At 32.0% G+C, this 17,795-nt stretch overlaps 1 protein-coding gene across 2 annotated transcripts in view; it reads right to left on the bottom strand.

Annotated features, from left to right (window-relative positions):
• Positions 1 to 13,309, bottom strand: part of LOC143063364 (contactin-like) — a 48,484-nt gene extending 35,175 nt beyond the window's left edge. Inside the window, exons 1-2 of one of the 2 annotated variants that reach the window (XM_076235479.1) lie at positions 13,240 to 13,309; positions 950 to 1,058 (exon numbers count right to left, since the gene is read on the bottom strand). In XM_076235479.1, coding sequence (XP_076091594.1) covers positions 950 to 1,010 — 61 coding nt within the window. In that variant the 5' untranslated portion in view covers positions 1,011 to 1,058; positions 13,240 to 13,309. Of the gene's footprint in view, positions 1 to 949; positions 1,059 to 9,510; positions 9,631 to 13,239 lie in introns of those variants that run through there. The other variant, XM_076235478.1, reaches the window with a different exon arrangement.
• Positions 13,310 to 17,795: the final 4,486 nt, after the last annotated feature.

Below are 17,795 nucleotides of genomic sequence, written 5' to 3'. Positions count from 1 at the left end.
AAAGTGATTGATTGTGTTAGTTTTATTGGCAATGTTCCTTTTCGAATATGAATTGGAGTTCAGTATTTTGTTCTACTTTTTTTCTTTATGCTTAAAACAATGGATCGGAAGAAATAAAGCAAATAAATTAAAAACCTTTTTATCAAAAAAAGGTTAACAAATTCCTTATAGTATCTTTAAAAATTGACTTAAATATTCTACCCATTCGTAAATTAATAACAATTGGAAACATAAAATCCATATTGGGTTTAGCTAAAAATATGAAGTATACAAAACTGAAAAGATCCTACATTTGTCTGATATTTAAAAGCATAACCTCCTGAGAAAATGATTGTCCTCAAATCGATTGAGTTTATAACATCCTTGTGATCATTGTGATCCATGCCTTTGTCTCTTCAGAATGTATGTATAAAACAAAAAGTAAAATCACAAAAATACTGAACTCCGAATAAAATTCAAAACTGAAAGTCCCTAATCAAATGGCAAAATCAAATTATAAACCACATCAAACGAATGGACAACAACTGTCGTATTCCTGACTTGGTACAGGTATTTTTGAATGTAGAAAATGGTAGATTGAACCTCGTTTTATAGCGCTAAACCTCTCACTTGTATGAAAGTCGCATCAAGTTCCATTATATTTACAACGATTCGTGAACAAAACAGACAAAATGAGTAAAATTGTCAAAATATGGGTAGAGCAGTCATCACTGTGTCATAATCTCAATTAGCACAAAAACAAACAAATATTTAACTAAGAATCACAAAAGGCATCTATTTAACATTTAATCCTAACTCTAATAATGAACGCTATTCAAAGGGGAAAAACGATGATAATAGGGGTAAAAGATAATTATTAAGCCACTGAAATCATAACTTAAAATGAATACTTTCTGGTAATTTATAGAACTCTAGATATTGATCTGTATACAGAAACTGTTATAATTACCTGTCAGTGTTTGTGATGCCACTACAGTCACACAAAACAACAACGAAAAAGCAACCGACATTGTTTTCTTTGTTACATGTCTGTTTTAGCTGTTATAATTATTATGCACCTGGAATAAAAAAGTCATTTTTAATTCGATTGAAAACCTACTAATGTAAAAAAAAAATTAAGTAAACAATAATAGTTATTCAAATCCATTTTTGTCTTCCGAAAACCTTTACACTTATCCGCTTCCATTGGACAAATTATTGTCTAAAAGCAGGAGGAAAACTTTCTTACTAGTGTAAACTATACAGCCAATATTTTACATCGAAATGCACTACAAAAGACATTTTCAGAAGCATGTTACTGCTCATTTGATTCCATGTCTTACTTGGATTCTTTTGCTAACAATTTGCGTACTGTTCTATGATTATTATGCACTTGTCTTTATCTAAATAAACTCATCATAGGTACTAGGATTACATTTTGTATTTACGCCAGACGCACGTTTCGTCTACAAAAGACTCATCAGTGACGCTCGAATAAAAAAGGCCAAATAAAGTACGAATTTGAGGAGCATTGAGACATTGTAGTGCTTCTCTGTCGTTGGTTTCATCACAAATTGAGTAACTCTTTATATCATAAAAGCACAAAACACCGGAAAGGCATCACATTTTTAATTTCGCATAAACTGTCTTATAATCCCACCATTAAATATTACAGATTCAATTAAAGGTTTGAAAATTGGAACTCTTGTCGAGATTATCACGGGATAACGACATTCCTTATTTGTACGTTACCATTGGCGACGTTGGCGACTCCAATAACGTCGTCGTGGACTTTTTGAGTTGTTATTAAAAGTTATGTCTGAACAGACGTGTTTGTTTATATTAGCAAAAATATCATACTTTTAACCTCCACATTTATGGTACCGTGACCAATGGATCTAAAAAAGCTCAAATCGATACGATCCGGGAGCAGAAGTACTGTCACAAAACTTATACGGAAGATAGATGCAGCGAAGCAAGATACAGATTTCGATCCAGAAGAATTGACCGCAACATTTGAAAACCTTCTTTAGAAGCAAAAGATACTGAACAACTTGAACGAGCAGATACTCAACATAGCGGAATAAGAAGATATTGAAAGTGAAATTCTAGACTCAGATGAGTATTGTATTAGGTTAGAAACCAAAATCAGACACATCAGAAATTTTGTTCAAGATACTCATACCACATCACAGACACGTCAGAGTGAAACTTCATCGCAAATATTTAATGTTAACCCTCAACCGTTCGTCTCAGCAAACCTCACAGAAAACTCATGCACGCAGTCGTCCCAAAATCCGTTCTCTCAAGCTAGTAACACAGTGAGTACTAATATAAATTCGTATATATCCACAAGCAGTCAGAATCACTACTTACGAAAACTCGCACTTCTGATATTCACAGGGAATATATTAGACTGGCAAACTTTCTGGGATTCGTATGAATGCGCCATACATTTGAACCCTTCATTGACTGATGTCCAGAAATTTAATTACCTCAAAGCACAATTACAGAATGAAGCATAACGCACCATAGCAGGTTTTGAACTTACTAACGCAAACTACGCAGACGCCATTATTTCATTGAAGGAAATATTCGGACAAACACACAAAATCACGCAAGCATACATACAAGCATTATAAGAATTCCATCATCACGAAACCATCTTGTCAGTTTGAGACAATTCTATGATCAAATGGAAACTTACGTCAGAGGGCTGGAATCTTTAGGCAAGTCACAAGATTCGTATGGAACATTACTTGTACCAATTATTTTGAATAAATTACCGGGAGAAATTAAAAAAAAAAACCTTACCCGTGAACATGGAACAGAAAACTGGTTATTACGAGACCTCCGGTGTCCTATAGCTATTCTTCCCCCATGCCAATTTTTCCGGGGGGAAAAACTGGATCGATCTACTTATTCCCCCCAGAAGAATTGGCATGATCCTACTTTTCCCCCTCAATGTTATGGGGGGAAAACCAGGATCAAGCCAATTTCCCCCCTTAATAGCACGAGAAGCTAATGTTTCCCCCTTGAATTATAACGTTGCCGACGTCAGTTCCAAATTTTTATCTAAAAAGAAAATACTAACATTTTTTTTAAATTATTTTAGCGGTACGAAACCTTCATTGTATTAATATACATGTGTTATATATATACATTTTTATATTTTATTGTTGTCTGTTTGGTATTAAATTAATAATTAACCAATACTAACCAAAACATAATTGTACTTCATGATCCTGGCTTCGGAATGGCACATGCAGAAGGTGGCGGCTTTAAACAATCACCCCCACCCAAATTAATCCAGCCTTGGACAGCGCGCACCATAAAAAAAAATGTTAAAGATCAGTTGCAATTGGCTTCACTAAAAATGTTGGTATGGTGCACAATAATCACTTAGCACCAGAATAAGAGTACACTCGGTTACTGAAAGCTATTTCAAAACCAATTACAACTAATAACAATCATGTTCTCCAAGACTGGTTGTTGTTTAATAACGAAATGACTACTTACGATTTGTTTTGTATGAGACATTGCTACATTTCATATAAAAAAAGCATGCAGAGACAGACATTAACTGCAAAACCATGTATATTTAGTATGTTTTTTCAACCCGAGATAGATAAGACTATCTTATTTTTAAGTTTTACTTGTCATACTAGCCTGCTGTCAGAAAAACTAAACTTGTGACTGCAAAGTAACTTGTTGTGGCAATACATATTAAAAATGTTTCTTGGCTTATGATAAATCACAACGAACACTTTTTTTGCATTTCAAAGCATAGGGGTATTAGTAAGGAGTATACACCTATAGTAAGTTTTCCGGTCAAAAGAATGCATGTAAATGTCAGCATAATGAAGATTTGGAATATCAGACAAAATAACACAACAAAATGCATTTACAGACGGACTGATGAATATGTAGACAGACGATGGACACATTGACACAATATAATATAATCGACATATAGACCGACTGGTAGACATGTATAGACAGGCTGGTGGGCACATACACTCTCTGGTATAGTAGGCAGATTAATGGATACGTAAACTGACTGGTAAACATGTAGATAGACTATTGAACACGGAGACCGACTGGTAAACATGTAGACAGAATAGTAGACACAAAGACGGACTGGTGAATATGTAGACGGACTAGTGGACCAAAGACAGACTTGTGAAACATATTCAGACTGTTGCGAATGTAGGCAGACTATTATAAAAGATTTGTGGAAATAAAAACAAACTAGTTGACACATAGACAGAATGATGAACATGTATAGACAGACTTGTGTTAATGTAAATTGACAAAAAATATTTGACAGCGTAAAAATATAATTATAACTCTGTTGGGTTTAATTTTCAGACTTGTATAAATAAAGTGAAATCTATACTATGGCGGAAAGATTGGCATTGGGGAAAAGTGACTATATATATACGTATCGCCAAATTTCCGCGGGGGAAGAATGGCAAGGATACAAAATTTCCAAGGGGAAAGATTGGCTCATGCCAGTCTTTCCCCCGGGGGAAAAACTGGCACGGGGGAAGAATGGTTATATAACACCGGAAAAGTATTTTTAATGAAATAAATATAATTGACGCGGGATAAGACACTGAAACTTCCAACAATATACCAAGTACGTCATCCTTCTTTACTAGGACTAAATCAACAAAACACCGTCAAAATCAAGCTCTAAATACAAGAAATGTACGCCAAATATAGACACTAAACCTTGTTTATTTTGCCACGATGTACACGCACCAGCGCATTGTGCGAACGTATCTGATCCAGCATCACGAATGAACATTGTAAAATGGGAGAAATTGTGTTTCAACTGCCTTGGAACACATCGTATAAATGAATGTAAGTCAAGACACTTATGCCGAAATTTCAACAAAAGACACCACACAAGTCTGTGTACTGTACGCCAATTCAACAATAAGATCCACGATAATAACAGGAAAAGACAAAGCGTGCAAAATACAAATTACAGCCAACAGCATATGAATTTTCATGGTAACAATGGACAATCAGACATCTGTACATTTGGTAAATGACACGAATCAGAAGGAAGAGGACACTTCAATTTTATCTTCATCGTCAATCGAGGTACGTACACATGTTTTTTTAAAAACTGTAGTAGCACCTGTATGGTCAGACAACATATATAGAGATACCCATATAATTTTTGACGAGGGAGCACAGAGATCATTTGTGACCGAAGATTTAGCAAGAAAACTAAATTTACATACAGAGGGAACTGAAATTCTACAGTTGTCATCAGTTGGAGATAGAAACAAAAACGTAAGACACTTGGATAAATCAACAGTGTTCGTAGAAACAGATGCAGGACAGAAAATATCGATACACGTTCTAATAGTACCAATGATTGCCATACCTTTGCAGAACAATATTCGCCACATCAAAAGAGGACTGAATTATTTACGGGGACTAAAGTTAGAACATCCGGTAGAGTCTTTCGAAATATCGTTATTGATCGGATCTGACTACTACTGGGACTCAGTCGAGGATGAAGTCATACGGGGAAATGGTCCAACTGCCGTGAGGTCAAAGTTATGTTTCGTACTTTCCAGTCCAGTAAGCGACAAGAATTATAATTCGTTGATGGGTACTAGCATTTTTAATATTCTTGTTTCTCATAAAACGGAGGAGCATGATATAGAAACATTTTGGAGATTGGAATCGATTGGTATTAACCCGAAAGAAACGGATGAAGACGATACGGTTTTTTTGGAAACATACCAAGACACTTCAATTGAACTCAGAGGTAATAAATACTTTGAAAAATTACCATGGAAACAGCAACATGACGAACTACCATCAAAATATACAGTTACAAGAAGAAGAACAGAAAACGTTTTAAAGAAACTTAGTCAAGATCCTAAACTACCAAAGAAGTACTAGACCGAAACGAAAGGCGAGCATCAAAGCCCGGGAGAGGATACGAAAGTGGATAACCAATGTAGACGAAAATGATGACGAAAATTAGAACTTTAACAATTTTAAAAAGGACTTTCGAAGTTAATTCAAATTTTTCATTTATGTGAACAAGTACTTTATTTAACGTAATTCAATTTAGTTAATTCATCGAGATAGAGACTTTTTTTATTTGATTTATTTTCAAATATGGACAGTTAATGTGAAATTTAAGATTATTTGCACTTTTTGCGGCCCCCGGTATGTCGAGATTATCGCGGGATAACGACGTTCCTTATTTGTACATTACTATTGGCGACTTCAGTGACGTCGTCGTGGACTCTTTGAGTTGTTATTAAAAGTTATGGCTGAACAGACGTGTTTGTTTATATTAGCGAACATATCATACTTTTAACCTCCACACTCTACAGTATTTGTATGTTGTTGAGTGTATTACATTTCATTCTAAATTTTTTACATTAGCTTTTACGTCACTGTGATATTAAATGAACAACATATCATTGGTGTTACGTAATTTATAATTGAATAATGTATACTAAATATGTTTTTTTTTACAATAAGGACCACACAGTACATTTTGATCAAACTACCATGAAAATGATGTCAACATGTAATTGAACCTAGTCAAATCTCCGAAGGAATGGTTTACTTTTTTTTCTTTTTTTCCCCCATTTTGGTATGCTCATAAGAAGGAGATACAACTACATGTACGCTTGTTAACTAATACCATGTGCTACAATTTATTTAAGAAATACAATGCATGTTGCACACTTTCATGACTTAACTATGTACCGAATGCAGTCCTAATCGGTTTAATATTGAGATGTTTGTCCAGTTTTGAGATTTTAAAAAGTAGTTAGGACTTCTGTACTGAAATGATTTGTAAACAAAGTGTTATCATAATGATGTCAATTTATAAGTTTTAAATCATTTTTTGCACTTAGTGTTCTGTTGTTTCGTTATTTTCCTCTTATAGTTGATGTATTTCTCTCGGTTTTAGTTTGTAGTCCGTATTGGTTTTCTCTCAGTCGATTTATTACTTTTGAACAGCGGTAAACTACTGTCGCCTTTATTGAGGGGATTGATTAGATTAAAAAAAAAAAAAAAAAAAAAAAGAAAAGAGGCGGTGAACTATTGTTTCAATATAATAAGATATTAAATAGAAAAAGGTTTAATTTGCCAAATCCCTTAGACATTAAACCTTTTATCAAAATCAGAAAAAAAAATGAAATATACGTCGCTGCATAATGCAACTGATAGTTATAGAATATGAAATGAAGCCTTACTTTGATTATTTTGACATGTAATGAAAAACTGTTTTGAATTGGACTTGAAAATGTAATTGTTTTATTGATATAATGTTAAAGGATGTAAATAATGTAAAATTATTTTGCATAACAATTTTTATAGAATTTTTTAAAGGCATTTGGTTATTTGTTTTCCCCTTTACTAATAAAGCTAAAAGTTATCTTTGAGTGATCTTAAGGTAGATCAGGCAAAACGTTTCGGACGCACGAAATTTTATACCGCATTATTTTCATTTCCACACACGATACGTCGTTTTTTTTAACCAACTCGGGAAAAGCTCAGCGTAGTAATAGTGTGTATAGACTGTAACAAGTCAGGAATATGACAGTTAAGTGAGATCCACAGCAGAAGAAGGAGCCAAAGAATGTGACCTTCAAAAAATGAAAATGAACAATACGGAACGAAAAATAATGTATGCTGTTTGTACTACAATGTATAGAGTTACCCGCGTGTAACTGTTTATTTCAAATTCAAATTTGATTTTAAACATGTATATATAAATGTCATTTCTATTTTATGCATAATATTCATTTTTAACCACCGATTACAGTAAACATTTTAATGCAAATACATGTATTCCAGAAACAGAATAATATTCTGATATTAGACCTTGACATTATTGTCATTTCAAGTGAAGTAGGTCGTCTAGAATAAATAACCCCTCAAGGTAAGATTTGAACCATTTATTCCGATTTTCTAAGATTAGACTCGTGTGAAGTCTACGTATCATTTTGGCTATGATATTTTTTTTTTTATTTATATCTTTCATGTTTGCTAATGTGCTTTGTCTATATGGCTTTTTGTGCTTCTTTGCTAAGTATTTGTTATTTTTATTATAATGATTAAGATTATATCACAATATGGACTGCTGTACCCTTATTTTTGACATTTTGGCCTATTATGTAGGTTTGTTTAGTTCACACATCGTTGTGATACAAGTGAGAGGTTTAGCTTGCTGTTCGGTGTGAGCAAAGGCTCCATGTTGAAGACCGTACTTTGACCTTTAATGATTAACTTTCATAAATTGTGACTTGGATGGAAAGTTTTCTCATTGACACTCATACCATATCTTCTTATATCTAATTAATCCACCATTTTTAACATAAAAAATGCCTGCACCAAGTCAGGAATATGACAGTTGTTATCCATTCGTTTGATGAGTTTAAGCTTTTTATTTTGCCATTTGATTAAGGACTTTTTGTTTTGAATTTTCCTCGGAGTTCAGTTTTATTGAGATTTTACTTTTTAATTAAACACATGTGTTAATATGAAATATTCTTTCATTTTTTATTAACTGATATAAAAAAAAAATGAAAACAGTTAAAATTTTGGTCTACATAAAGACGGACGACGGTTAAAGTTGTTTTATATTATTAGTGCCACATACATGTGTAAATTATTTCAAATGCGTTTACCACAATACATATCAGTTGATGATTATATGCAGTTTATATTGCTGACCTTAGAAAACAACAAACTACTAAACAAATGTTCAGCAATTTGACATATTGAAATCAAGTGGCCAATTAATTCCTTAAGCATGGTCAAGCGCAAGTGTTAGCCAGAAAAAATGCGATGTTTCAACATGAGAGTTATCTAGTTTTTAATATATAGTTGACTGTGTAATGTTTCATTACTTTTGGTTGGTTTTCTTTTTGGCCTTGGTGCAGGTGCCTATTTATATCTATCTATTTTCTGTTTTTAAGGAATTGCTTTGACTTTTAATGTCCCCATCCCTTGATACACACAGACGATTTAGCTTTCGGAGCTTTTAGTCGAAAAGATAATAAATATATAAAGGTTCAAAAGAAAGTTACAGGAAATTGTTGTTATTTTTTTTTAAACTTTATAATTAATTTTTACATGGTGAACCCTTAGCACTGACTATAACTTATCTGATATTAACTTTGGCAAAGTGGCGCACGTCATTAGTAGGACAGGAAGTACTCGCCCTTTTGTATAATCTGAGACCCTACAAGTATTTGGGAAGGATCTTGTATAGCGCAGTACTTTGGTCTTTTCGGTGTGATTTGAGGGAAAATGTATGCATGTGTTCTACGGTAAAGTAAAATGTCTGTTCTTTTTTTTTATTTATGATTTTATATTTGCATACTCTCATACATAGAAATATTACATAAACAATTAATAAATAGAGAGATAGATAAATGAATAAATAAATTATTGAATAGATGAATAAATGAATAAAAAAAAAAAAAAAATAAATAAATTAAATGAACTTATAAATAAATAAATACATACATTTATTTATTAATCAATCAGTATAAGGCTCCCAAATTATTCCAATTATTTAACTTCAAGCTTTTGATTCAAATGTTAACATACAGTCCTTGATCTATGATGAAACAATTTAAACTTTCTCGATCGACTATTGGTTTACTATAAGACGCCCCAGTATGTTCATACCCCTTTAAACTTAATAAAACATAATAGTTAGTAAACAAGTTAAAAAATAAATATTTAAAATATAAATATGCTAATTTTCCTTTCAGATTAGTTTTTTCTGGTATCGTAGCAGGTATCACACGGGTAACTAAATACTTTACTTTACATGTTATACAGTTTCATACAATACAAGTGATACCTAGTTTCTCATTTATAATTCACAGTTACTGTTTTGGAGTTATCTGTCAATGAACAAAGGTTAAAAAGGGAAGAATTTAACACTTGAAAGTATTTAACCAGCATCATAAATCTCAGTTTACATAGGATATGAATGAATACTGGATTAAAGCAGTACTGGGATGTACGTTGTTGAATTCACAACAAATCAAATAACCGGATTGAATAATTCTTTAAATGCTTTTTTTTTTCTGCAGTGATCAGTCCAGTTGAAACCAGTACCTTACATAAAACGAATTTCTTTTGGTTATTTGAGCTTTAAAAAATAAGTAAAGATCTATAGGTTTTTACTGTTCTAAGTCAATGACTTTTCTTTGGAATTCATTTTCTTTTGGTGATTTGAGAAGTTTAAAGCTGACAACATTAAGTGAAGATTTCAAGGTTCTAACTGTGTAAAGTGTGATATGCAATGGCAATGATATCTCTTTGGAATTTATTTAATGTTTGCGAAATGCAGAGTGTTGGAGAAAAATATAATTAGTATTGTGAGGGATCAAAGGGGTCTCATTGGGGTTCCGATCCCGGATCCCGCTTACTGTTTTGTTCGATTCCCGTATCCCGCTTACACTATGTACGTAAGCAATTCAAATTTTTAAGTCATTTCCCGGGTCCCGCTAGACTTCATTTCCCGTTTTCCCCGACACAATAATTTGACTTTCACGTGTCACGCTTACAAAAAATCGGCAATCCCGCTTCACGCTTAGACCCCAATGATACCCACATCAAAATGACATTGGAATTATGTTTCCTATTAATACTGTGTAAATAAAGAGTGTTTTTTTCTCTCCATCTTATGATGGAACTATCGTGCTTAACATGATGCTAATTATAGTATTCCTTCAGAAAATGACAGTTTGAAAAAAAAAACAATAAACAATTTCCATAAAAACCGGTCTATAAGTTGCCCAGTACATGTCTTTTCGTTATATTTATGCGTCGATGTGTTTCCGTTTTATTACATCATTTCAATTAATGTGCAAAACTTGATGGTAGAAAATTTCGAAAACAATATCTTCATGCATGTGTGAAAGTGAGAACAATTAATTTTGTTAATAGTGTTTAATCTTCGAACATTTTTTTCTTTGAAATATCATACCTGCCAAAGGTCAATACAAATGTATTTTGCCTTATCTATTCTTATATACCAAGAAATTGTATATCTAAATATACCATTCCTTGATGTATAGATATAAGGTAATCAGATGAAATGTTTACTGAAATTTTATAGAAAGATAACAAAGTTTGTACTTGGTTTAACTTTTTTATTGAACCTTTTTCTTATTCTTTGTGTCTTGCTTTTGTTTTGGTAGAACATACATTACTACAATGTTGACGTCATTGTTATTAATTAGTTTGTGTTTTCATTGGGATGGTGTGTTCAATCCCTTCAGCTATTTTTGCAATAAAATATATTTAAACTTAATGAATTAAAAAAAAGAAAAAAAGCTAATAGTTTATTCAGAAAAATACATATTCAAATGAATATTCTTCTCTGTTAAACGGAAATCTCTATTATCTATTCGTAACAGGTAAAAAAGTAAACAAGAGGGTTATTTTACCTTTAAACAGTTACATTCCAACAAACATAGTTTTACACTGAAATTCTTTTATTAGGCATTTCAACTAAAGATGGTATATAAATACTAGAAAAAAATATATAGTCAAGTCGAAAAAACTCGAACGCTCAACGAGCTCTTTTTTGATAATGATAACCTTGGAGAATGAGGCGTGTTAAATGTTTTTGTCGGTGTGTGCACCACCCTCCCAATACCTGGGACAGCGCTACATAATAAGCAACTGAAATATTCAAATGGCTTATCACTTAAGATCGAGAACCGATCAAAAAGTGCACGCAGTTTCTAAAACCTAGTCAAACCCATTACAACTTCTACATGGATCAAGTTTCACAAGACTTTAAAATCAATCTACTTATCGAAATGTTTGTCAGTTACATTATAAGTAAAACGTCAGGCTGGGCACAAACCAATTTCCCAAATTACAAAATTATTCATGAAATTATTGCAGTCTTTATCTAACAATAGACAATAGAACCAGGCAGGTCAAAACTCTGGCGGATAGTTTCGTTGGTAATTACATCGTATCTTCTTATTTTTACACTCATGATCGTGTTTGTTCTTTATGTTTTTTGGGGGGCAGCTTGGTCTTACTTATATTAATTGTATGAATCCAAATTTTTAAAACTTTTTTTTTCTCCAGAAGGGTAATGAATAAAAATGTTTTCACTGAAAAACCCCAATAGGTTCAATCCAGAGACATTTATATGTCTCTGTTTGGTTCATCATATAACTGTTAACAATGGTTACTGAGACAATGAACGGTGTTTCTAAATTTTCTGATTGCCTTTATCTAATTACTTCAATACATTGAAATGGAATAAACCAAAACCTTTAATTTTCGGCTCTCACTTGACACCATTTGCGAGTATGGTCTTGAGAAACGATGACCTCGGAAGGGGACGATAAATGGTAGGCCCGTGTTAAGGGCATACGACAGTTACAGGGGAGATAATGACGTTGCTAACGTAAATATTAGCGACGTCAAACTACATGACTTATCAAGAAAAGATTCAGTTTTCGACTGATTTTTATCATTCAACCTTTACGTTAAGTTATTTAACTTGAAAACGAGTTCATGGACCCCTCTTTTTTAAAATGCCATTTGGTTTGATTACGTGAGAAGATAATGTGTGCCAATGTTCATGAAAACGTAAATAGTGCATTTTTTTTAAAAATTTTGATAAATATACAACAAGAAATGATATTTTTCTTCTACATTCATGAACATTTGATAAATATGAGTTATTTCTGAATAAAAAATGTGTAAAGTTTTAGGATACTTATAAAAATACAGAAATTACAAATTATTTAACAAAAAATAATTTGTGTTTATCTTTAAAAACAAAAAAGTTGTGTCTTTCTTTCAAAAAGGAAAATACAGCCACAAATCCGAATTTTGAGCAAGTATACAAAATTTCCACCTCATTTTACTCAAAAAGTAGAACATGAAGGTATATTTTTTATTACATATTTGATTTAATCAGGTAAAAAATAGTCTATATGGAAATTTTGATCAAAATGTGAATACGGGATCAAAACTGTATCGTATGCCCTTAAATTTGGAAAAAGAGCAGGCTAATGACGCTACGAGGCAGCACTCGCACCCACAAAGTGAAAAGGTAAATTCAAACGTCTTTTGAGATAAAGAACAATTGAACCAGAAAAAAAACCATTTAAAACGTATAGAGTACAGTTGATATGTCTTTGTAATTAGACTTTGTAATATCTATCAAAACTATAAGACATTGGAAATGTATTTGTGTGTAATTACCTTTCTGTTTTCCTGATTGGTTTCCTGTTTGAAAATATCTCTTGCGCATTCTTTGCTTCCGTTGTGTTATCAGAAGTAACTACAGTTAGTGCCTGTTGTTATGTTACACATAGTGCTACCCTTTTTTTGGCGGGATTTTTCCCCACATAGAATACATGTATGAAAATCACTGCATTACTTTGGAAAAAAAACAAAATGTAACGAGTTGAAATAATACTATTCAAAACCGAAAGGGTAAACACTTAAAACATCAACAAGAAGAGAATACGACAGAGGTTTTAGTTTATCGTTTGCTCGTAAACAAAAATACCGAAATCAAAGGACCATCCCGAAAGACCAACATTAAATATAATGTCTAGTCTTTAGATAAAACATTAGTACCTGTTGCAAATTTAGAGCGAAAGCTCATTCTTCCCTTACTTCATTGTTAGCTGAATAATCAATGAATGAAAAGTTAAACTGAATAAAAAACTGATGTCAATATAAAATAGAAACCTCTAAAAATAATTCTCTTACCTCTTATTTTAAAAAAATGCTAATTAACAAACATCATACCCGATATCATTAAACGTACAAACGTACCTGACGACAATCCAGCCCTGTAGATACTCCGTTCCTATCAACCATGATATGTGTATAACCTTTGATAAAATTGACCAGTACTGTCATAGGAATTTTTATCTAAACCTGATAACAGTAGCTGATTACACACTGATCTGCCTTATTTAGTCATATATGTTAACATAATGACAAGGTTATATACAATAAATATCTCCACTCGTAAGACGTATTAAACAATACGAAAACTGAGCCTAAAACCAAACGTGAGTTCTTGGGAGTCTACATGGCAATATTCAAATAAAGAAAGAGAAAGGTTATAACCTCAACTTGTGATGGAAAACAGATATCTATATAAACAGATGTGGAATTAAATGTTGTGACAATAATGTACTATTTAGATTGAACTTAAACGTATATACATGTAAACATGGTATCAGATGTAATGATCAGTGATTATAATCGGTAACCAGCTTACTGTGAAGTTACTCCTATATTGAACCCTAATTGAGTAGGCTTTTGATGTTTGAAAATTTAATGTATACCATATCAGCCCCTCTCCCCAAAAACAAAAAAAATACTGATGAATTTTCAATATCAATAAAAGATGATCTAAAACAACAACCTTCTTTATAATGTATGTTTGCCTTGAGCATCAGAATATCATATGCATTTGATATGTATATAATTATATGATACAGTTTATATAATTTGTTTGTTTACTATGTAGTTCACTTTTTTATGAGAAATACCAAAACAAACCTTTTAAAGTCTGAAATATCTTATTGCAGTGAACAGAAATATCAAATAATGTATTTATATAGTTGTTGACTTTATTTGTTGTTGTTGTTTTCGTTTTTATATAGACAGCGATATCTAGAGTGTCACTGGTGGTAAGCGGATGGTCGTAACTAAAACCATCTGAATATGGGAGACAACTCTAGGGATAAGTTTTTCTTTTCCGATTTTCGTGCAGTAAAAGGTTCATTTGAGTCAAACCGCTTGTCTCATAAACACATATCGTGAGTGTGTTGTTATTGTAACCAAATTTGACACATAAAATCATTCCAATTTTCGTAAAATAGTCCTTCAAAAATTCGAGCATGATGGTCGTAACTTTAACTTGTGATGGTCGTAATGTCAAGTATAGTATTTTGGATGATGGTCGTAACCGATACAAGATGGTCGTAACTTTAAAAGATGACCGTAACTCAAGTATTTAGACGAACTTTTATCAAGCTATTTTAAAAGTACTGTGCACATGCATAACCATGTTAATAAACTCAGTTGTTATATAAAGTTTACTACAAAAAATATTATTTCATTTGTTACTCTGATAATGGTATGCAGAAATTAAGTTAAAGAATTATCAATCATACATTTTTTATATGTTCCAAACGACCATCATTTAGGAGAAAAAGAGAAAACTAATCAACTCGCATTAAGCCAAATAGTATGTTAGGGTTGAGTATTAATATATTTTTATTGTACGTTAAGGCATAAAATTGTTGAATATTTGCATTCAGATTTTTATTTATTTACGACTTTTTATTTCCTGCAAACATGTCGGCAGATGAAATTATTGAACGTACAATTTTGAACAATCTTCTTTAATTTTTAATCAGCTATTTCAGTTCTTGTAAACCATTGGCTTTCAAATATTCGGCTTTTGGTGAATTATGATTAATGAAAATCCACAAATGCCTGGTGTTTTTATCGTGTTGTCTTTATTTTTTTATCGATTGCATGACGATCTTGCGGTATAACATTGATAATTATTCTAAGTATTGGTTCATAATAAAAACTTAATCCATGGTGTCGTAATGAACATTGTGTTAACCTAGAAAGTATGAATAAGGTTGAGATATTTTACAATGTTACAAGCGTTGAATTTAAGAGTAAGATCAAATACCAGTAGTTTGTAGACAGGCTTGTAGCCAGGATAATATTACAAGGTAGAACTAAATGTACTGCGGCAAATATTACATACATATATGCAGGTATATATTTTACAATGATACACGCTTTGAATTTAAGGGTAAGATAAAATATTAGTAGTTTATAGCCAGCCTTGTAGCTAAGATAATATTACAAGGTAGAACTAAATGTACTGCGGCAACTATCACATACATATGCAGGTTGAAAATAATGTTTATGTTATATGTTTATATTGTATGAATGTACTCAGATTTAATAGACCAGCACGCTGAGTTGAAGCATAAAGATCTATCTTTTAAATAGTATCCTGGCTACAAGCTATGTATGAATACTGTTTGCTGAAGTCCTTTTGCTGAAATTCAAAAACAATACATTATCATCAGCATATAGTAAACAATGTAAATTGCTAACCCCTTTAATATTCTTTATAAAGAAGTTTAAAGATCCATACTGTGAAGGAATTTTTTTTAACTCGTGTAGTAATTTTGACTCTAAATATGCCTCTTCTAGTAGTGGAAAGATGATCCCAAATTGTCAAGCCTGTGCCAGTATCTGATCATAGACTTTGCAATGACAAAATACAGAGTGAATCTACAAAGTTAAGAAAGATTGGCAAAATGTGTTTCTCTTTTGGTAACACCAAGTAATTGTTTACAAAATTCAATGCGTAGTCTTTCTGAAAGAATCTTAGGATAGGCCTGATCTACATTTGTAGTCATAGATTTTTTTTTGAAAGGGTTGAAATATCCCCAAATTTTAGTACTATATAAGAGAATAGGTTTTATTATATGCTCAAAAACATGAAGGCTGTTTTTTAAACTTGGATTCAGTGACAGAAAGTCCTTGCGTAGCTTATGGTAGGCTTTTAACGCCTTATTATACAATTCTCTCTGAGCGAAGGAAAAAAATCCAGATGCACTAAATGTTATTCCTTAATATTTACAATGTTGAGCACAATCAATAAGTCTGTTATTAAAATAAAAATCATGTTTGATATGTCTGCCTGTCTTGTTAGATACAAGCACCTTGGTTTTATTGGGATTAATTTTCAAACACCGATCTTAATCCATCAAGTTTACTTTGAAGTCCTTTTGCGGGTTGAAAAAATGGCAAGATCATCAGCATATTTATAGTAAAGAATAGGCTGGTCGTGGATAAACAACAGCTGGATCAGGGGAACTTTTAACACAATAAGGAACTTCATTTATAAAAATTTTAAACAAATTTGGACTCAAATTGTCTCCCTGTTTTACTCCAACTTTAGTTCTAAAGGGATCTCTTACCATACTCTCTAACTATATTCAATAGCTTAAGTTTTAATTCCACCTAGTAGGTACATACTAGTTTTTAAAAAGTTTATCTTTTCAATACATGCAAAATATAAAGAAAATAAATCAGGATACTGTTATTTCATGTGATGTCAAATTTGTGAAAAGCGCCTTTTCTTAATTCGTAACTAAGAATGATCATAACGAGAGCTGTGTGTTAAAATGAATTCTCCACTTTTGAGAAATTTATATTGTTATTAAACTTAACAGCTTATAATTAGTTGCCTCATGGTTGATTTTATATATTATATTTTAAGTAACAGTGACTGGTCATTTCATTTTGTATTGGTTTTTTTTTCGATTCGTTCCAATTTTCTTTCCTTTCGCACTTTACAGGTATCCCTCTCTTCACCTCTTTTAGTTTTTATCATTTAGTGAAATCAACTTCACAAATATATCATATAATATATTCATATAACAAAAGACACGTTTAAAACTCTTGACTTGTCTTATTAGGTCCTATTTAATAAAGAGTTACGACCATCACAATTTTAAGTTACGACCATCCTGAACAATTTTGTTTTTTTAGTTACGACCATCATGCTCGAATTATTGAATGATCATTTTACGAAAATTGGAATGTTTTTATGTATCAAAATTTGTTTCAATACCAACGTACTGACGATTAGTATGTATGAGACAAGCGGTTTTACTGAAACATTTTTTTACTGCACGAAAATCGGAAAAGAAAAATTTATCCCTAGAGTTGTCTCCCATCTTCGGATGGTCGTA

Source organism: Mytilus galloprovincialis, chromosome 2 (assembly GCF_965363235.1).
Source record: "Mytilus galloprovincialis chromosome 2, xbMytGall1.hap1.1, whole genome shotgun sequence".
Lineage (NCBI taxonomy): Eukaryota > Metazoa > Mollusca > Bivalvia > Mytilida > Mytilidae > Mytilus > Mytilus galloprovincialis.
This window is presented reverse-complemented; position numbering and strand designations above follow the sequence as displayed.